The sequence below is a fragment of the Lotus japonicus genome, chromosome 2, assembly GCF_012489685.1.
Source record: "Lotus japonicus ecotype B-129 chromosome 2, LjGifu_v1.2".
In the NCBI taxonomy this organism is placed as follows: domain Eukaryota; kingdom Viridiplantae; phylum Streptophyta; class Magnoliopsida; order Fabales; family Fabaceae; genus Lotus; species Lotus japonicus.
Window position 1 is genome coordinate 6,058,427 of NC_080042.1, and position 21,629 is coordinate 6,080,055.

The following is a 21,629-nucleotide window of genomic DNA, read 5'->3' on the forward strand; positions in this document are numbered from 1 at the left end:
GGCACTACTTTCCCGTCACTGGAGGTTACTCGTGACGTGGCATGTTGTTTACTGTGGGGAGTGTATATATATTGTATATTAGTCTTTTTTATCTTTCGTCGATACGTCTTTTATTTACTTAAAACAAATGTCGAAAAAAAATATTCACGTTTTTCCGCTTTATTTTCTTTTTGGTTACTAAAGTGACGCCACCGAAATCGGGGTGTTACAGAAATGAATCCAGATAAGGGCAAGGCGATCTTGGAAATGAAAAGCCCAACAAGTGTCAAGGAAGTACAACGCTTAACAGGACGCATGGCTGCCTTGGCACGTTTTTTGCCAATGGCGGGAGACAAAGCGGCTTCATTTTTCACTTGTTTGAAAAAGAACTCAAAGTTTCAATGGACTGAAGCATGTGAACAAGCTTTTACTAAATTGAAAGAATCATTAGCAACGCTGCCGGTACTATCCAAGCCCACGCCATGCGTTCCTTTGACGCTATACTTGGCAGTCACGGAAAAGGCGGTTAGTACGGTGTTGCTTCAGGAAGAAGGGAAAAAGCAGAAGGTCATCTATTTTGTGAGTCATACTCTGCAAGGTGCTGAATTGCGATATCAAAAAATTGAAAAGGCGGCCTTGGCGATTCCAAAAACAGCAAGGCGCCTTAGGCCATATTTCCAAAGTTTCCAAATCAGAGTTAAAACCGACGTTCCCTTGAGACAGGTACTCCAGAAACCTGATTTGTCAGGGCGGTTGGTCAGCTGGTCAGTCGAGTTGTCAGAATATGATATACAGTATGAACCAAGGGGCCAAGTTACAATCCAAAGTTTGATCGACTTTGTGGCGGAGTTAACACCTACAGAAGGCGAGAAAACTCAGGGAGAGTGGGTATTGTCTGTTGATGGATCCTTCAATGACACGGGAAGTGGGGCTGGGATAACTATCGAAAGCCCGGATAAGATGGTCATCGAGCAATCTCTGAAATTCGAGTTTAAGGCGAGCAACAACCAATCAGAATACGAGGCATTTATCACCGGCTTAAGGCTCGCAATCGAATTGGGCGTCCAGAAATTATTCATCAAAGGTGATTCGCAACTGGTTATTAAGCAGGTAAAAGGCGAGTATCAGGTGAAGGATCCACAACTTTCCAAATACTTGGAAGTGGTACATAGATTAATGATGGAGATAAAAAGATCAGAATAGAACATGTTCCAAGAAGTCAAAATGAGAGGGCTGACGTACTAGCTAAATTGGCCAGTACGGGGCGATTGGGCAATTATCAAACAGTCATCCAAGAAACCCTTCCTCGCCCCAGTATTGATTTGGTGGAAGTTAAGTTAAAAGCAGTCAAGTCAGTGATTGAAGGCGAGCCTTCGTGGATGGAGTCAATCAAGATTTTCCTTAAGAATCCTCCAAAGGATGACGATTTGAACACAAGAGCAAAACATAGGGAGGCCAGTTTTTATACGCTGGTAGACGGTGAGTTATACCGGCGGGGAATTATGTCTCCGATGCTCAAATGCATTGACACAAGAGATGCCCTGGGAATAATGACGAAAGTTCATGAAGGTGTGTGCTCCAGTCACATCGGTGGGCGATCATTGGCAGTAAAGGTGTTGAGGGCAGGATTTTACTGGCCGACGATGAAGAAGGACTGTCTGGAATATGTCAAGAAGTGTGAAAAGTGCCAAGTCTTTTCTGACCTATATAAGGCCCCGCCTGAAGAATTAACAACCATGATGGCACCTTGGCCATTCGCTATGTGGTGAACTGACATTTTTTGACCATTCCCAGTAGCAAAAGCACAAATGAAATTTATCATTGTGGCGGTCGATTATTTCACCGAATGGATAGAAGCAGAAGCAGTGGCGGCTATTATAACCGCCAAGGTCAGGAATTTTCTGTGGCGACGGATTGTGTGCAGGTTTGGGGTCCCCATGGCTTTGGTAATGGACAATGGAACCCAATTTACAAGTAATGTCACCAGGGAATTTTGTGCGGAGATGGGAATTGAAATACGATTTGCATCAGTAGAACATCCGCAGACTAACGGACAGGCTGAATCAGCCAACAAGGTTATTTTGAAAGGCTTAAAGAAGAAGTTGGATGAGGCGAAAGGTCTTTGAGCGGAGGAGCTACCAGGCGTCCTATGAGCATATAACACGACTGAACAAACGAGCACGAAGGAAACCCCATATCGTCTAACTTATGGAACGGATGCCATGCTCCCTGTGGAAATTGAAAACTAAAGTTGGCGAGTAACTAGGTTTAATGAGGACGACAATGGAGGAAATTTGATAGCAAATCTAATCATGTTGCCTGATGAACAACGGGAGGCACACTTAAGGAATGAGGCGGGGAAGGTGAAGGTTGCAAGGAAATTCGCAACGAAAGTGGTTCCAAGAACTATGAGGGTAGGAGACTTAGTGCTTCGAAAGAATACTATACCCGACAAGCATAACAAACTTTCACCCAATTGGGGCGGGCCTTACAGGATAATTGGCGATGTTGGAGGAGGAGCTTACAAATTGGAACAACTTAATGGTCAAAAGATTCCACGAACATGGAACGCCTCACATTTGAAGCAGTATTTTAGCTAGGGGGAACAACAAAAATGAATGAAGCCGCACTCTTTTTCCCTTTCTTTTAAGGTTTTTAATGAGGCGGCATATGTAAAGAATGAAGGGACAATTGCTCCCCTGTATGGAAAGTAATGAAAAAATCATTTCAAAAGATTGTTTATTTTTTTATTTATATTACGAGTTTATGTAGTGCAAATCGTATCAAGGTATAAAATACCGCGAATAATCCTTTCGGAATAAGAAAGTATCGCCATCAAAGATCAAAAGCCTTGGCAATTCTAGTGGCCACTAGAAACCAAGCCTCGTCGAAAAATCGGCTAAGGTATATAAACCTAAACGGTAACAAAATTCAGTTAACAACAACTTCCATGTAACAACAGTTGAACTTAAAAGAACTTCATTAAAAATAAGAAAAGGGCGGGGCCCATACATGACCTAAATAACAACAAACAAAAGGGCAACGCCCAAAGCATATCTTGACTTAAGCAAAATAAAAACACAAAAAAAAAAAATTCAAGCCAGGTTCTCATTATTGGCGTTGTTGTCTTGGCTTGCGGCAGGTTGCGGGTCCTTCTCCACTCGATCCTCATTCTTGTCCTCGCCATCACCGTCTTCACCATTTCCTTCCTCAGATTCACTTTCAGAGTTGAATTGAGGAAGGAGGTCAATGTCAACATCGTCATCGCCAACCACCTGACCATCCTTGATCTCCTTCAAAAACCCGATACGGGAAAGGTCAAAGCCCGGTTCAACAACACTGATTTGCTCTTTGGCCGCCAGAAAGCCTTGAGCAAATTGGAGGGATGCGCGCCCTAAAATGGAGGCATTCAAGCGTTCATACTTCTTTTCCAGCTTTTGGCACTTTGCCTGAACGGCAGAGTGTTTGACATTGATGGCTTCTTTCAGAGACTTAGTCTTCTGAAGGAGCAGGTTAGAAGACGCCAAGTCATCAGATAACTTAGCACATTTCTCCTCAGCAGACTTCAAATGCTTATTGGCGGTTTTAGCGTCGACTTTCGCTCGCTCATATGCAGCCTTATAATCAGTCGCCTTCTTCTCAAGACGATTCTTGGCCGCGTGCAACTCCTTTACACAGTGAGCCATACCCGCCACGGTGCTGGCGGCAGAAAGCGCATGGTAAATAGCCAGGGAAGCGATGTTGGGGGGGCTTTGACCGGAAACATCTTTGTGAATCCGGTTGTCAAAGGTTCGATTCATGAAGTCCAAACCGTTGAAGTGAGGATCGGACAAGTGTAGCAAAGGAGGAGGAGACTCGCCCCCAATGGTTGAACTAGTGCCAGCATGGCCAAACGAAGTCGGCTGGCGATTAATCATCATATTTGGATCCTGTTGGGGTGGTGGGACATTGTCATGTCCCTTCTTTTTCTCCGCCGGTTTATTCTTGGAAGCCAAATCGGTTGGATTAAGAGTTGTCTGGTGAAAAGGTCTGCCGCCAGCAGTTCCTGAGGCACCTGAAGTTTTTTGGCGCTTAGAGTCCCTGAGGTTGTCAGAATTTGAAGTACCTTCAACCTTCTTCTTCTGCTCAGCATCAGCGGCTCTCTTCCTCGCCGCTTCAGCAGATTGGGCGAGGTATTCCTTCATCTTCAGCGGGCTAGCGTCGACCTTGCCTTTTCCCATTGTAGCTACATAGGAAAGTATCAGTTAGAAGTAAGGCATGAATAATAAAGCAAGTTATGTGCAAAGGTTATCAACTTACTAAAGAACTGATTTAAAGTGCCAGTTTTCGCCGCCTCAATCAACTCATGCCCGGAGATAACTGGCAATGAACGAAGATAGTCGGCGACCCCTCGTTCGGAATCGTCTAAGGCGTCATATGACACAGAGATTTTTCGACGAGGGTTTTTCGTCCAATAAAAGGGGAAGAGGGGAGAATTATTGGAATCTCGGAACAAACCCTTTATTTCGGGCGATTCAATAATTTTGAAGTATTTTTTCTGCCATACTTTGTAATGGCTCTTGAGGGCGGTAAACCGACTCATTTTCTTACGGCCAGAAGAGGGACCCACTTTACGGAAGTGGGTTTCTTGGTAACAGACTTATAAAAGAGAAAGAACAAGGGGTAGGTGGGCGTGAAACTCAAATGTTCACAAAGAATTTCGAAAAAATGGATGAAACCCCAGGCGTTGGGCTGGAGTTGGCAAGGCGCCACGTTCAGAAAGGATAGAACGTGACATATGAAAGGAGAGAAAGGAAGTTTAATGTTCAAGTCAGTGAAAAAATAACCTTAAACAAAAAAGAAATCGGGCGACTCATCTGATGACTCTTTGCGTAAAAGAACACAATCATCCTCGCCACACGGAAGAAAGTTCAGCTGAAGGTCTTCGTTATTAGAAGTGGCGGGATTTATCTTCGTAAACCCTTGGGCAGATATGCGAAGTGAATTAATACTTCCAATACTACCCCAGATGGAACGCCACAGACACTTATCTTCAACCAAATGAACGTTTGTACCCCATTCGGGCGAAGATAAATCCCCATTGGAGGAAAAGACAGAATCAACCGAACTGGCTGGCCCGGAATCCTCGTGAACGGAGGGCGAGGATGGGATTTCAATAACGATGGGGGCAGAAATTTCTCCCTCCGTCAAAGGTGATGAAAGTTCTAAGGAAGAAACACTAACACTATGCAACGACATGCTGGGTAATTTCATGAGCAGTTAAAGGAAGAAGATGAACCGTGACAAGAAAGCGAAAGAAAGTAAAACGAGATGAAAGGGTGTAAAGAACTCACCGGAGGAAGAAGTGAGGGATTGGGTAAGGAGAACGTCGGCTATAGGAGAACACCGAGCAATGACGACGACCGGAGAAAAGGAAGATTCACCGGAATTTGAAAAGGAGGAAGTAGGAGAATTTCAGAGAAGTTTCAGAGTAAAAGGAGAGCTTCAGAAAGTGAAGAAAGGAGAAGTAAAAATGGGTTTTTATAGGGGAAAAAAGAGGAGAGAGAATGAATGGGAAGAGTCGTGGGATTTGAAATTCAAAAAGGTGTAAGATGAAAAGGCATGACTCCTCGAGACACACAAACGGAAACTGCATTCATGACAAATGATGACGAATCCCGGAAAACAAGGATTGCGTGTGTCAGTTGAAAAGACGTGATTGACGGTTATGACAAGTGGCGGCATATCAACAAATGTAAAAGTGGCGGCGTATCAACAAATGTAAAAGTGGCGGTGTATCAACAAGTGTAACAGTGGCGGCACATTAGCGATTACGAAGAATACAACATAATAATAAGAATGAAAAGGGTAAGTAGAGAACAACCAACAGTCACAAATAATTCCACTACAAATCACTCAGTTTATAGTGAAGGCAGGCGACAAATAGTGCATTGAAGACATTTCGACTCAACCTACCCGAGCCTCATGTCTTGGGGGCATGTGGACCGGGCGGGACATAAATGCTTCTATGCCTGCCCAAAATAAGGAGTTAGCCAGATGAAGGAAGCCATGGCGGGAACTGATAAAACACTGGGATTCCTCGCCCTCTCTTTTAGGCGGACCCACAAGCCAGCTGGAAGATTCTGGTGGATTTGTCTTATATGCATAGGGATTTTGGCCCTAGTTGTCAGGCCCAAATGTAGGAAAAGTCCATATCATGACCAACCTCTATAAAAGGAAAGGTCATCACCTTGTACTACCAACTTTTGGATCATTAATGAGAATATACTCTTTTATTACATCTTTGCTATTTTTAGTGCTCTGCTAGGATTTGCTTTTTCTTCCCTTTCTTACGCAAGCACACCTTGGGACAGAACATATATTTTTCTTAAAAATATCACGGAGATAAGATGAAGTTTTAGTCTAAAGTAGGTAAAACTGTCAGACTTAAAGAACACTTACATGAGACTTATACCTATATTATTTTTTAAGACCGAGTGAGGGCTCGAACCTACAACTTATCAAATAGGAGATGTGTCATCTCCACTCGACTAACACCATTGCCTTATATGGTTATATAATTAGACATTTGAAATATTTTCTATAATTTCATTGCTACCAAATCATTTTAAAGGGTAAAAAATTTACATTTTAATTGTATATTTATTATTTAATTTTTATAAAAAATACTCAATTGGGTGGGTTTATGTATCTAGTTGAATTGAATTAAATCACTGCGCTTCTAGAGCTTAGAATTTTGCCACGAACATGGTGAGACAGTCGTTGGAGTAACATATCAACCGCATCCTTGAACCCAACATCACTCGCGTTGGGGTGTGCATACGTGAGCCTGGGGATCAAGTTTACAACCACTTCACGCATTCTCTTCACCTTCTCAGTCGAAACATTAGCAAGCACCTCCTCAATCTTCTTCTTCCCAACACTCACTTCTTTCTCATCAATGTACACAGAGTACGAGGCTTTGTCTTCCGGCAAGTACCACGCGTACTGCGTATACGCCGTGTGTGGTGAGAAGAAAACAGGGATGCAACCTGCGAGAATTGAGTCGAAGGTTGACCTTCTTGTGAAGGAGTCACCCGGTGCTTGAAGGCAGAACTGGGACTTCATCATCACACCAAGCACCTCCATTGGGCTGTGGCACTTGCTTGATCCACTACCACATTGAACCAATTCGCACCTTGTTGACTCTCCACACTGTGGTGTCAATAGTGGAAAGATTAGAATAGATTGATGAATTGAAAGTTGAACATAACAGTACATTGTTATTCCACATTAAAAGCAGGGGAAGGAACACAATAATAGGTAGAGAAGAATTCTGCCAAACTATATTTTATCTTATAATTTACATAGTATGCAACTTTTTAACAAATTAGTAGATTTAAAAGACTTTACAGAATTTTATCAGAAATTTAATCATATCTTACTGTCTTATATATGTTATATTTTAAGTATGAATTGTGTGAAAGTAAATCTAATCAGTAATAATTCATTCACATCTCTTTTCATTTTTATTTTATATTTTATTTGTATCTCCATTCTCTTCCAATAATATCATTAATCGCACCTTTTATTATTTTCTCTCCCTTTTCTTCCTACTTTTCTACTTTCTCTATTCCTTTTCCACTTATTGTGGACGGTAAACAAAGTCTCTACAGTAATGATATGTACACACCTCACTTTCTCTTCCATATCATTTCCACACATTTTTTTCTTTCTATTTCTCTCTACATTTCCTGTCACATCACAAATCGTATCATTCATTACATTTTTTTCTTCTTTACATAAGGTGGAAGTGAAAATGGTTGGTTAAGAGAACATTTTTGTTCTACTCTAGCACACTAAATTAGGTGATATATTATTACCACCTTAGCAAATATCCTAACTAAAGCTAGTGAATACTTTCCTATAATCTAATCAAGGCTCATATATATCCAAATTTTACTCACTAGTGACAAAGTTTACTCTGTCTTCTTATTAATGTCAGACTCTTGTTTAATATACAATGAACAAGATTAACCTGGGTTAATTAATTAGATTACTTGCATTGATTCCATAAAGGAAATGTGTATATACTACATGCCGCACTATCATGTACTAATAACCAGTTCCAATTCATATATCACAATAACACTTACAGCATTTCCAATGTTAGTTCTTATTTCTTACTCCCTTCGTTCCTTTTTAAGTGTCATTTTAGCATAAAGCTCTCCAACCAAGATAGTAGATTGTTAGAGGGTTTTTTCCTATTCTACCCTTTCACATCTTAATCATAAAGTCATAAAGTTCTCTAACCAAGATAGTGGATTGTTAATTTTTTTTTCCACTCTCTCATATCATTAAACCGTCTACCACTCTCACCCAATCATAAAGTTATAAAACTCTTCATAGTTATTGAGAAAGGAGAATTTTATTGAAAATGTGAAGTTGAGTTATTGAAAAAGTAAGAGTATAATTGACAAATATAACCTTAAAACATCAAAATGACAGTTAAATAGAAACAAAAAAATTCTTCTAAAACAACACTTAAAAAGGAACAGAGGGAGTAGTTCTTAGCACTATTCATGTGGGCCCGTATTGCCACATGTGTTTAAGCAACTCTCAAGCAATGAGTTCTTAGAGCAACTCCAATGGAGTCCTTATTTTAGGATCTTAAAATAAGATCCGGATCTTATTAGATCCCACCATTGGAGTTATCCTACGTGGCATAAGATCTTAGGTTTTGCTAAGATCTGTGCCTTAACTCAGGTACTCTTAAATGTGGGATCTTAAATAAAATAATATTTTTTTTTCTCTCCTTCAATACAAGAACCAAAGTGAAAAATATGGAGAGAAATAAATAATATAAATATATTGGGTATCGTGGGTCCAGTTAAAAGTAAAATAATATCTCAACCACTAGAGTGAAATGTGCATATGGACCTTTTGAGTGTCTTAAATCCTATATGGCAATCTGGGCCCACAAAAAGTGAATGAAGTTCCAAAATAAGATCTCACAATTGAAGATGCTCTTAGTTATTAGTTCTTACCAGTATTCATTTGATAACACCAACCACATTATTTATACTTTTTATTTTCATAAAGTAATAAAACAAAACTCATAAAGTAATAAAGTAATTTGGATGAGAGAGAAATAATTAATATTTTAAGCTAAGAACTTAAAAAGAAAAACTCCTTATATAAGAACTGAGTTCTTATTTTTAAGAACTAAGGAGTCAATGTCAGAACCTCCAATGGTAAAGTTCTTAGTTCTTAGTTCCTAATTCCAAAATAAAAACTAAGAACCTTGAATTGGAGATGCTCTTATGTACACCTATTTTTTCTTTCAATCTCTTTTCATGTCACATTACATCACACTAGTAAAAATCGGTGAACCATTCTTTTTAATGTAGACAACAAAATATATGAAACTAAAAAAGAAAAATTATAAATGTAATATATAATGTGATATGTCTATAAGAGAAAAATAGAGAGAAAAAAAATGGTAAATATAGGTGTTACTATTGTTCTGTAATACACAAATTGGAATAACTAAAAACCACTCTTGATACATTGACTCAATCCCTTTCTTAAAACTGTAAACAAAAATTTATGTAAACTAATATCAGCTGTTTCCTTTTCTATAATGAGTTTTGATACATCCACTCCATAATTCTCTTTTATATTATTTTTACTCAATTTATCTTTCTTTTTCTCTTTTTTTCTTACTACATTATCTATCATATCTTTTGGGTATGAACATCCGGTACACGGTCACCATTTGGATGCCGTCAGAATCGGGGTTTAATCACAGTTAAGGTTCATTATCCCTCCTTAGAATGTATTGTGTGATAATCGAACCCGAGATATTTTCCCACACACTCAACCTACATTGACATTTGAGCTACCCTCTTAAGTTATCAATCATATTTCACATTTCACTATCTTTTACCCTATATTTCAATTGGTAAGAGTGTCAATAAAGTGAGAAAGAATTATTTTCCAATGACATATACTCACCATATCTCTCAATTCTCACTTTCTCTTTCATTCCGTTTTCAATTACTTTCTCTTCCAACTCTCTTTTCTCGTCTAATGACATTACTCAGCATATCTTCCGATTAATTTACTCTTCCATTCATGTATCTCCCTCAATATGCGTTGACATTTGGGTGCTAATATATTATTTTCCTGCAACTAACTAGTGTTATTTTTTATGTACGTAGTTGTTAGTCTTTGTCTTAATTATCAAAGCCCATGTGCTATACATTCGATCATTGATATTTGATAGTACCGAAGTACGTTTTCATTCGCCCCAATTATTTTGAACAAGAAAAAAAAAACACAATCATAAAATTGAAATTGAAGAAAAAGAATGTATGACTTGTCACCTGCTTCACAATTTCGTCTCGAACCTTAGCCTTCTCCAACCCTTTGCGCTTCCCACCGACAAACGAGAACAAGTACGGCCTCTCCAATCCCCTCACCCTGTCCTGCCACGTCAGCATTTCATCTACCGTTTTGGGATGGAAATACGACGGGTAAGGGATGCCGTTTTGGTTATGACCTTCCCAAGGTTGTCGTTCCACTGTCAGCACCGACATGTTTTGGACAGGTGGCAGATTCAGGAGGATGTTGGCTCCAAAGTCGGCCCCACCATCCGCCCTCATAAAATCCCACGCAGTCCTCCCCAGCGCTAAAAAATGGTCCTCCCCGCCGCGCCGCTGCCACCACCGCCGCTGCTGATTTGTTACAAAGTCCATCAGATCAACCGCCAGCGCGTCGCGGAGCCCGTGATCGGGCTCGCGGAACACGCTGGAGGCGTAGAGGCCGCCGTAGAAGGGGATGTAGAACAAGAGCGCCTGATCAGGGTCCCACGTGCGGCACGGGTGATTCTCGAGCCTCGAGTGGATGATCATCTCGGCTATGAATTGGTGCGTCGCGTACCAATTCATAGCCGAGTTGAGGAGGGGTTGACCTAACCCGTTATTCGCCACGTGCGGGCACATGTTGGTGTATATGTTGAGGTTTTGGCAGTGTTCCAGGAGGCCGAGATTGAAGCGGGAGGGGAGAGGGTAGATGTAGAATGGGCCTGATCCGTCACATTGGGTTGTGGTGGTTTTTGTGGTTGTCGTTGTGGCGGCGGTAACCGTGGTAGTGGGGGTGGAGAATTTGAAGTAGAGTATGAGGAGGCATGAAGCGGCGATTAAGAGAGATGTGAAGAGAGTGAATTTTAGCAATCCGGTGGTGTTAATGTGGTGGTGGGTGTCTTTGGATTTTGGGCTTTCAGATTTTTCGGTGCATGGTAGAGAATTTAGGGGTGAAGTTGGGGAGGGCTTTCTGAAGAACATGGAGAAAGGAATTCGAGGAGGAACAAGAGGCACAGATGGTGGAGGAGATTGAAAGAGAGAATCTGAATAGGGGGAGGTTTGTTAATTAAGAGGACTTTGGACGTCCAATAAATGACGGTGAAAGAGGACTTTGGACAATAAATGACATGGCCTAAGACATTTGAAACAGAATACGTGTTTGATATGGAAATGGGAGTAGGTATATATGAAATTTAGAGCTAATTCTTATGATTAAAAAATTAACATAATGATGTTACCATTAAGCGTAAATCAATTAGTGTGTCATCATTTTATTGTAAGTAGAAGTTTTAAATTTGTTCTACTTTAAATGCAACCGTGTCAAATACTTGATAGAGAGAGTTTTGATGTCCATAATAATTCTAGTATCATGTTCATGCTCATATGTCTCCCAAAATATTACAATCTCCGTTCTAAAACTATTGTAGTTTAAGAGTTATGCACAAAGTTTAAGAGTTCATTAATTGATGTTATAATTTGACTGAAACACCCTTATTTAATGAGTTATACGAAAGCGAGAAAATGAAAATCATTGGTGAGAATTGTGATTGGTGGAAGTAAGAGGTGATACTTGGGAGATACTCCCTCCGTTCCTGATCTTTTGTTGTTTTAACTTTTGGTCTAAATTCCAAAACTTTTGTTATTTTACAAATCTAATGCATTTTTTCTCAATTTATTCAATATATACCCTAATTTAATACTATATATCTCACCTACCACCTCTTATTTTGACCTATCAAAATCATAATAAGTTTCTTAACCAATAACTATCATTCTTTTTCTTCACTTTAACTCAACATTAAATAGGGGTTTTTATGTCAACAAATATATCAATGATTCTTAAACAATGTGCATAACCTTAAACAACAAAAGATCAGGAACGGAGGGAGTATAATATTAAATGAGAGCATGAATGGAAGAGAATGAGATAAAGTGCTTAATATATGTAAAACAACAATGATTTTGGAACAAAATAAAAAAAGGGTTAATCCTCTAATTAGTCCCTGTGTTTGTGTCGCCGTCTGAAATTGGTCCCTCCCCGGAAAATTTGAAAATGTGAGTCCTTGCGTTTGGAAAGTGTGTGGAGCAGGTCCTCGCCGGAGTTGGGAGCTCCGGCGAGTGATGACTAGGCTTGCTGACTGGATAATTTTATCTGACGTGGCATAAAAAATTAAATAAAAATTAAATTAAAAAATTTAAAAAATCCCTTAATTAATTAACTTACCCTAATTAATCATAATCCTAATCCAAATACAATCCCTATTCCTAATTAACTTACTAAAACATATTCAATTACTTCCCCCAATAATAATCCACAATTCCCCCCTCAATTAACCCAGGATCCTAATTTCAAACCCTAATCATCTTCAACCTTGTCACTCGTATCTCAGCTTCAAGGCTCTCTCTCGCATCTCATCTTCATCCATTTGCATCAACATTCTCACTCGTATCTCATCAATCAAGTTCGTCGACCATTGCAGCAAGTTTAAGCAACTGTGAGAAGGCGAAGTCGAAGTTGGGAGCTCGCGTTTGAACTGAGGTAAGCTTGCTTCTTCTTTGCGTCTTCATTGTGTATGTCGTTTGCATCTTCGTTGTGTATATCGTTCTTAGGTGTAAGGATTGCTTGGGTGGGTTTGATTTGGTTTGGATGCTTTGGTTCTTGGGTTGCTATTTTTGGTGTTTGTTTGACTGAACAATGATTGTTTCAGGATGGTGTTTTCTTTGGCTGTGCGGCATGGTGGGTGGTTTGGTACTTCTCCTTATTGGCACTACTTTGGTGGTGGTAGAACTGTGCTAAGTGATATGGATGAGGATAGATGGTCCTTCCTTGATACTGTGGATCTTGTCCAGAAATTGGGTTACAAAGAGTTTGATCTATGGTGGGTAAATGCTGAGGATATTGCTGAACACAAATTCAGGAGGTACAAGACTGACAACGATGCTATGGAATTAGCTAAGTATGCTACTAGTAATGGTTACAATGAAGCTTTGCTGTTTGTTGAGACTAAAGGTGTCCCTGGTTTTGTGCTTGGTGGAAAAAAGGAAAAGGAGAAAAACCAAGGTAAAACCAAGGCTGTGAGGAAGTCACATAGACTGCAAGCAGTGATGAGAAAGACAAACAATGAGGGCCAGAGTATAACTATTGTTTTGTCTGATGATGATGAGTCCCAGAATGATGTTGTCCTCCCAGATATTGTCCCTGAAGTTTTTGATGAAGTGAATGATGAAACTGGGATTGAAGTTCAAGTTGCTGAGAGTAATGCTGAGAATACTGCTGAGAATGGAGCTGAGAAAAGTCCTGAAGTTGCTGAGAATGAAACTGAGAATAATGCTGAGAAAGAAGGTGAGAAAAGTCCTGAAGCTGAGAATTTGATTTCTGATATTCCCAACCAAGATGGAGAAAACAGTGATAGTGGCAGTGACATTTCTGAGGAAAACATAAGGCTTGAAGACAGTGAAGAAGAGAGAGACCTAGGGAATGAAGATGGGTTTCCAAACTCAACTTTTATTGAGGCAGAGGCACTGTTGAATGAGCATATCAACCAAATGATGCTCCAAGGTAAGGGGGATGATCCAGACTATGATGGAGGCTATGAGAGTGAGGACCTAGAAAGTGTTCCAACTGATAGTGACCTTGAAGAACTTCCTAGAAGAAAGTTTCCAAGGTTCAATGAAGAGGATCTCAATGCAGATTTCAGATTCAAACTAGGGATGGACTTCTGTTCCCTACAAGAGTTCAAAGATGCTCTAGCTGACCATGCTGTTGCATGTGGTAGGGAATTTAGCTTCAAGAAAAATGATAGCATAAGGTGTAGGGTGGTATGCAAAACTGATGGGTGTCCATTTGTCATGTTATGTAGTAAGGTTGGGAACAAGCAGACATATAGAATCAAAACACTTATAGATGAACACACATGTGCCAGGGTGTTTGACAACAAGTCTGCCACTGTTAAATTTGTAAAGAAGAAATTGTTGAACAAGGTGATGAGGATAGCAAACAAAATAACCACAAATGAGATTGTTGATGACTTTAGAATCAATCTAGGGACTGGGATTACAAGATATAAAGCATGGAAAGGAAAGAAATTGGCTACTGAAGAAATAGATGGAGCTACTGAGTTGCAATATACTCTCTTGTGGAGATTTGCCAATGAGCTGAGAAGAAGGGCAGCAGGTAACACATGCAAGATGAATTTTGTGTCTCCAAGGACTACATTGCATCCTAGATTTAGCAGATTCTATATGTGCTTGGATGGATGTAAGAGAGGGTTTCTCAGTGGGTGTAGGCCATTTATTGGCTTGGATGGATGCCATTTGAAGACCAAGTATGGAGGAATTCTATTGTCTGCTATTGGTAGAGATGCTAATGAGCAGTACTTCCCCCTTGCCTTTGCTGTGGTTGAATCAGAAAACAAAGACAGTTGGATGTGGTTTATGGAGTTATTGATGGGTGACATAGATCCTGCTAGATCATCTAGATGGGTCTTCATTAGTGATCAACAAAAGGTACACCTACACCTTCATTTTTTGCTTCTATGTATTACAATATCATACTAGATCATCTAATGCTTATTCAATTATTCCTCAGGGTTTGATGGAGGTGTTCAAAGAAGAGCTTCTACAAGGTTGTGATCACAGATTGTGCGTGAGGCATCTATATGCCAATTTAAAGAACAAGTTTGGTGGTGGAGTCCTTCTTAGGAACTTGATGATGGCAGCAGCCAAAGCTACCTATGAAGGAGCATGGAGGGAGAAAATGGACTTGATTAAGCAGCATAATGCAATAGCCTATGAATGGTTGATGGACAAACCTAAATCCTCATGGTGCAGACATGCATTTAGCATCTACCCAAGGTGTGATGTTGTCATGAATAACCTCTCCGAGTCCTTCAACGTAGCTATTTTGATGGCCAGAGACAAACCTATACTAACTATGATGGAGTGGATAAGAACCTATGTCATGGGGAGATTTCCAATTATGATGGAGAAGCTCAGAAAGCACAGTGGACAGATTATGCCAAGACCCTTACAGAGAATGGCATTTGTAGCTGGAAAGTGTAAGAATTGGATCCCTAGGACTGTAGGTGCAGCTACTTATGAAGTTCGACATTCTGACCGTTCAGAGAGGCATGTTGTTAATATTAATGCCAAGAAATGTTGCTGTGGATTTTGGGAGCTGAATGGATTTCCTTGCAGACATGCAGTTTGTGCAATTAATTTCCACCGCCATGACCCTAAGGATTATGTTGAAGACTGCTATAAGAGGGCTGCTTTCCGGGCAACATATGAAAACTATATCACACCACTGCCTGGTCCTAACCAGTGGATTGTGACACCAAATGACCCTGTCTGTATTATGCCACCCTTGTATAAGAGAGGGGCAGGGAGGCCCAAGAAATTAAGAAGGAGGGATCCTTATGATGACCCTAACCCTAACAAATTGAAGAGGGGGGGAGCATTTGTAAGGTGTAGCAAGTGCAAGCAGTTTGGACACAACAAAAAGGGATGCAAGAACCCAGCTGTAGATGATGATGAGGCAGATTTAGAGGGAATACTGGAAACAATTGGAGAAGAAGTTGATGCAGAAGGAATAGAAAATGATGTGCCTGAAACTGATGAACCTGCAGTTGATAAGAACAAAGCAAAGGTATTACATATGTGTTGGTAATTAATCTTATATCCTAATACTATGCATATGTATAAGCCTGAAAACTAATGCATATTTTATTGTTTGTGAATATTGGTGTGCATAATATTTTCAGAAGAAAGGTTTTAGAAAGTGCAGTAAATGCAAACAATATGGCCACTACAAAAACAGTTGCAAGAACATCCCACAGGTCCAACCCCCTTCTCTGCCTGGGGTTGTTATAAGGGAACCTATGAATACTCCTGCCCCTGTCACACTGCTTGTGAATTCTGGAAAACAGGCATTGATCTATCCCTATTTTGGATTTGTAGTGATAAACAAAGGATTAACTGTGAAACTAACCTTGTTAAATTATTTCAGAAAGAAAAAGTAGTAGAGGTTCCCAGATCTGAGAAGGGGAAAGGCACCAAAAGCAAGCAGTTTTCTGGAATCACTTTTGATGGAGGTGCAAGCACTTCTGCCTCAAATTTCCAAGGTCAGATGGAGAGTGTAGCAGTTGCAGTTGAAGCACAAGAGACCCCCATGCCCAATGAAGAACAAGCTATGGTAGATGGAGATGCTCTACCTACACTATAACACCCCGATTTCCAGGTGTCACTTTAGTAACCAAAAATAATCTTTACGCGGAAAACAGGTAATTTTTTTTTCCGATTGATTCCTTTAAATCAAAACGATAAAGAAGTAAAGACAAAACACAACTACTAAACTAACCAATATACATCAAATATAAACATGTACAGCCTCAGCTGCACTTCCACGCCCCACACACTCGCAGTGACTCCAAAGTAGTGTGCCCGTAGGCAAATATTTACAGATCCAGAAGTGTGAGTGAGAAAAAGTATAATTACAAACCACCAGGAGAAAGTCGGCCTCAAAATGGCCTAAGCAAAGACCCCTATGGTCCGACTGACTCACTGTGATCCCTCCGTAAGAGAATCACACAAAAAGCCATGCATCGGGAACCTACCCTGTCCCAAAAGCAAAACGAATCAGAGCTATTACAGTAACAACCAACTCCAAAAGACTCTAACCACCCATACCCCACACTACTATCATCGACCCTCCCTCGATCAGGCATGAAGTCCGGGTCCTCGTCGAAAGCTTCAGTAATAGTTGTTCCGCTCCGGGTCTTTCCCGTACAACGCATCATCACGAACCGGCTGACAGACGCCTGGCAGCAGGCCGACCGCCCAAACACAAACATACAAACAAAGCCAAGGCGCTAGGGTCAACTTACAGAATACAATAGATATACAATCAACTTGTGATAAAGGGGATATATACATATGTTGTATATATATACATATAGGTTATGTATTGCCTACTCTAAGGTATATACATGGCATGTCCTCGAATCTCCTACACAGTTCAATCATTAATACCTAACGATGTTCATCAACATCAAATCATCATAATCTCAACATATGAAGTTAGGTGATAAGGTTAGTCAAACAATGTATCGTCCTCCCAACACACACGTATCCAACTAAACCAATGTTCCCTGTCGTTGCCCTAGGGTAAACGACGATGAAATCTCACGCTTCCATGAAGTCTCACGCTTCAATGGGGTCTTACGCTTTCATGAAGTCTCACGCTTCAGTGAAATCTCACACATTCACGAAGTCTCACGCTTCAGTGAAGTTTCGCGCCTTCACGAAGTCTCACGCTTCAGTGAAGTTGCACGCCTCCGCAAAGTCTCCCGCTTCAGCAAAGGTGTACGCCTCCGCAAAATCTCCCGTTTCAGCGAAGGTTCCCGTCTCCACGAGGTCTCCCGCCTCAGTGAAGTTTCTGCTTTCACGAAGTCTCACGCCTCAGTGAAGCTTACTCACTTTCACGAAGTCTCACACTTCAGTGAAGTTCCATGCTTTCACGAAGTCTCACGCCTCAGTGAAGCTTCCCGTTCTTCACTATGGATGGACCATTCCCGTTATCCATCCTGGATGAACCATTCCCGTTATTCATCCTTGGTGAACCATTCCCGTTATTCACCATATGATATGCACAGGTGAACCATTCCCGTTATTCACCCGATTGATGCAATATGGTTAGCCAAACAACGAATCGCCCTTACCACGGAAGTGTTTAGCTCACAACCCAATCCCAACAAAACCATGAGTTAGTGTCGGTCAATACAACACAACTCCCACCACAAAACCCACAAACAAAGCCCAGAGTCTGTGCCGGTCAATACAGCACGACTCGAACAACACTCCCAAGAGTACTAGAGTACTCAGTGACTTTCAATCATCACCATAGCTCACCTTAGTGGCTTTCCCCAATTCCAAAACTCTCCAAACCCACAACAAAAGCCGACTTTTCCCCGTCTTTCGTAAATATTTTCCCCTTTAGTTCTCCTATGATTATTCGTTTAGTAAAAACGTTTCGAATTGAATTAGTCAAGTTATGAGTTTACTTCTCAAAGTCTAAGTCTCCCAGAGTCTCTAGTTTTCGAAATTCTAATCATTCTAAGTTTTCCAAAAACCCTCCAAAAGAAGTTTCCCGGGGAAAGTCTAAGTATTCAAACGAATCCCAACAAATGGCTAAGCCTCAAACCCCTCGTTTGGACTTGCCTAGGGTTGTTCATCCAACCCGAAATGTCAAAGATCACCAGATCAATGAATCTCCACTCCGAAGTCGCGTCAAAACGCTCAATCCAACACAACATCAACATCATAAGTTATGAAAACATTCATAACAATAAACCATCATCATAATCAATATCATAGCAAAGCATAAGTCGAATTTATCGACGCCTATTATGAAATCATAGCTAATATATATGTAAGTTGCCCTAACCTCGAGCTGTTCCAGCTTCGCAAACAAAGTTCTCCTCAAACAATTGCTCTGAGTCTTCCAAAGTTCCCTCAACTGAACCTCGGAGAAAAACAAAGCAGAATCCAAACAAAATCGATTAGTTCGATCGCAAAACAATACATAAACGATAGACAAAGCATTAAAGCTTCAGAATAGGACAATCAGGTACGAAAAGACAAGTTTTCGAAACCGAAAAACTCCCCCCTAAAGGAAATAGTCCACGGCCTCAAAGGAAAAAGGGCTTCGGCTCTTTTTCTTTGATCAAATCAATTCACAAGGTAGTTTTAGGGTAAAACTAAGGCAAAGAAACTGTCAAAACAATTTTCGGACAATCGGGCCGAAATACGACTACGCAGGGGCATTTTGGTCCAAAATAAAGGCTCAAAACTTCAAAGTTATCCGTTCTGAAAACAGATTTGACAGCAACGATCCTCATGACATTCGTGACAACAAATCCTAAAGGCACGAAGTCAGATTATAGCTTTACGACAATAAAGTTTCGAAATGTGAGACAAAAAGAGTTTTGAGTCAATTTTTCAGATCCTGGACAACTGAATCGCAATCAGAGTTTACTGACAGAGGTTTTAGACTCAGGGGAACATAAGGAACATAACCCAAGCGAGAAATCAGAGAAATCGGACAATTTTAGAAAAAGCTCAAAACTTAGAGCACAGAAACGACTTCAGAAACGCAACAGAAACAACAATCAGAGGTAGGAATCGTGTTAGTTACCTTGATACCTAGAAGTAGGGACGAACTGCACGGAGATTGGTCAAGTTTTCGCGAAAATCTCTCCTCCCCCAAGCTCCCCCAAACTCGCGGCCTTGTGTGGTGTTTGTGGAGATATTTTTGCTTTTTCGCCTATTTATAGGCGGGTGAAATCGCGGGAAAATGAAAATTTCGCGATTCCGATTTTTGCAGCACGTTCACCAAGGAATTCTAAGAGAGATTCTGGCGTCAGAAATCCAGAACTCAAAACAAATATCTATGATATGGGAAAAACGATATCGAAAATCTCAAAAGCGGTGTAAGTTAAATCTGTCCCGAAAAACTACTTTTTGCTGTGATCGCCGGACGACAAAACTTCCTTCTGAAGAAAGATTGGAAACGTCGAAACAAATCTGGCAACGAGGACGGAATCTTCGTTAGAAGTCCCGAATAGAAAAAGTCTTCATCCATTGCTCGAAAATAGGGTTTCGAAGCAAAGAAATTAGCGTCGGCGGACATCCGAAAAGTTAAACCTATCGTGCGTACAGTCCAGAGTTCCGAAATGAAACGCTGGTCGATGGAAAAATAAAGAGAAACTTTAAATTTTCCAAGAGTTCGAAATCTCACTTAAAACGTTGCTTTAAGAGCGAAATAGCCTATTCTGGACATGCTCGCCATAAGGCAGGTGTGCAGACGACTCGCACTAGCTCCAAAAGAAACAACGCCATATTCCTCGTGCAATTCCTGAACTTTCTTCTTCATTAATCTTTCTCAAATATCAAACTCCTGTCACGCTTACACTGATTCCACGCGTGAGTCGGAAATTAACTTGTTCCGAAAATCCGGGTCTTACATACACAGTGCAGTGGTGTTGTTGACAAAGCCCTTGGATGAAGAGATGACTTTTGCATAGTGGGAAAAAGCAAGGAATCTCAGCAGAATTTGGACCACATGGTCACTAGGGTCTGATTTTTTGTAATATTTATGGGGGGTGGGGATTATGGACCACATACTATGACCAAGACTATTATTATAAGTGTCTTTTTTGTTGAAACCCTGTTTAAGATGCTCTGTCAGATTTGTCCAAACAATGAGCAGTGTGCAGCATGTCCACACTTTATGTATTCAATTTCATGGTTCCAAAATCATGGTCTCATTTGAATTATGCATTCAATTTCTTTTTCTGTACTTGTTGTCATTTTAATGAGGATTCAATGATAAATGTGTTTGGTGAGTGAGGTATGAACTCAAATTGAGAAATAAATTTCACAACAACTCTTTTTCAATTTCATTAACATCTGCATACATCAAGTAGGACAGAAATCACACCCTCTCATTACATTTTTTCCAGTACCACAAAACAACAGACAAATCAAACCCTCCCCTTACATTTTCTCCAGTAAAACTGTCACTTTAAACCCTCCCCTTACATAAACACCACACTGTCACTAAAAAACACATCAAAGCAATCACACTTGCAACATTCTTCTGAAATCTCTCTACTTCAAGTTTCTTCTTCAGCTTTTTCATTTTTTTCATCAAATCAGGAACATGGTGCACAGAGTTGTGGTTTGATGAATTGCCAATCTCAGAACTCATTGTCTCAGCATCTACATGCGGTATAACTGGTTCTCTACCTTCAAGTGGATCATCAATCCAAAAAAAGAAATCACATGTGCCTGGAAGCTGAAGATTTAAACAAAGTCAGTGTTGATAGGGGATTTAGGCATAACACACACATATGGCTGCAAATTGGATATATAAGTGACAACCAACTTACCTGCCAATTTTTGCACCTAAGAAATCTCCTTTCTGAGTTTTCACGAGTACCAGCAGTGTAGAGCATTAGAGGAACTCCACATTGACATTTTGCCCTACCACCTGCACTTCGATGCCTGGAACGACAAGAGGATGCAGAAGAACCATTCATGTCTAATAAGATCCAGTTGAAGGAGAACACACCACTGTAGATCGAAGAGAGGAGATACACGAGCACTAGAGAGGAGAAGCAGAGGATCGATGGGAGGGATGAGGAGAAGAGAGGATGGAGATCGCAGGAGGGATGGAGATCGCAGGGAAGGAGATAGCAGAGGGATTATGTCGATGGGAGGGATGAGGAGAAAGAGGATCGAAGG

The 21,629-nt window shown here is 40.5% G+C and overlaps 3 protein-coding genes across 3 annotated transcripts; 1 reads left to right on the plus strand and 2 right to left on the minus strand.

Moving 5' to 3' along the window:
- Window positions 1-1,358: 1,358 nt before the first annotated feature.
- On the plus strand, window positions 1,359-2,105 carry LOC130735973 (uncharacterized). The gene is made up of 2 exons (XM_057587838.1): window positions 1,359-1,548; window positions 1,774-2,105. Exons 1-2 carry the CDS (start codon window positions 1,359-1,361, stop codon window positions 2,103-2,105), a joined length of 522 nt encoding a protein of 173 aa, XP_057443821.1.
- Window positions 2,106-6,546: 4,441 nt separating this feature from the next.
- LOC130737469 (probable xyloglucan galactosyltransferase GT17) lies at window positions 6,547-11,481 on the minus strand. Its single transcript, XM_057589234.1, has 2 exons — window positions 10,347-11,481; window positions 6,547-7,173 (listed from the first exon to the last, which is right to left on the minus strand). Exons 1-2 carry the CDS (start codon window positions 11,304-11,306, stop codon window positions 6,685-6,687), a joined length of 1,449 nt encoding a protein of 482 aa, XP_057445217.1. The 5' UTR covers window positions 11,307-11,481; the 3' UTR covers window positions 6,547-6,684.
- A 9,426-nt stretch (window positions 11,482-20,907) lies between these two features.
- LOC130735974 (uncharacterized) lies at window positions 20,908-21,424 on the minus strand. The gene is made up of 2 exons (XM_057587839.1): window positions 21,275-21,424; window positions 20,908-21,180 (listed from the first exon to the last, which is right to left on the minus strand). Exons 1-2 carry the CDS (start codon window positions 21,422-21,424, stop codon window positions 20,908-20,910), a joined length of 423 nt encoding a protein of 140 aa, XP_057443822.1.
- Window positions 21,425-21,629: the final 205 nt, after the last annotated feature.

Coding starts and splice junctions, on each gene's coding strand:
- LOC130735973 (XM_057587838.1), top strand. CDS start 1,359: ATGGAGTCAATCAAGATTTTCCTTAAGAATCCTCCAAAGGATGACGAT. Junction 1,549..1,773: donor AATGACGAAAGTTCATGAAG/GTGTGTGCTCCA, acceptor GACCATTCCCAG/TAGCAAAAGCACAAATGAAA.
- LOC130737469 (XM_057589234.1), bottom strand. CDS start 11,306: ATGTTCTTCAGAAAGCCCTCCCCAACTTCACCCCTAAATTCTCTACCA. Junction 7,174..10,346: donor GAGACGAAATTGTGAAGCAG/GTGACAAGTCAT, acceptor TTGACACCACAG/TGTGGAGAGTCAACAAGGTG.
- LOC130735974 (XM_057587839.1), bottom strand. CDS start 21,424: ATGAATGGTTCTTCTGCATCCTCTTGTCGTTCCAGGCATCGAAGTGCA. Junction 21,181..21,274: donor TTAGGTGCAAAAATTGGCAG/GTAAGTTGGTTG, acceptor TTAAATCTTCAG/CTTCCAGGCACATGTGATTT.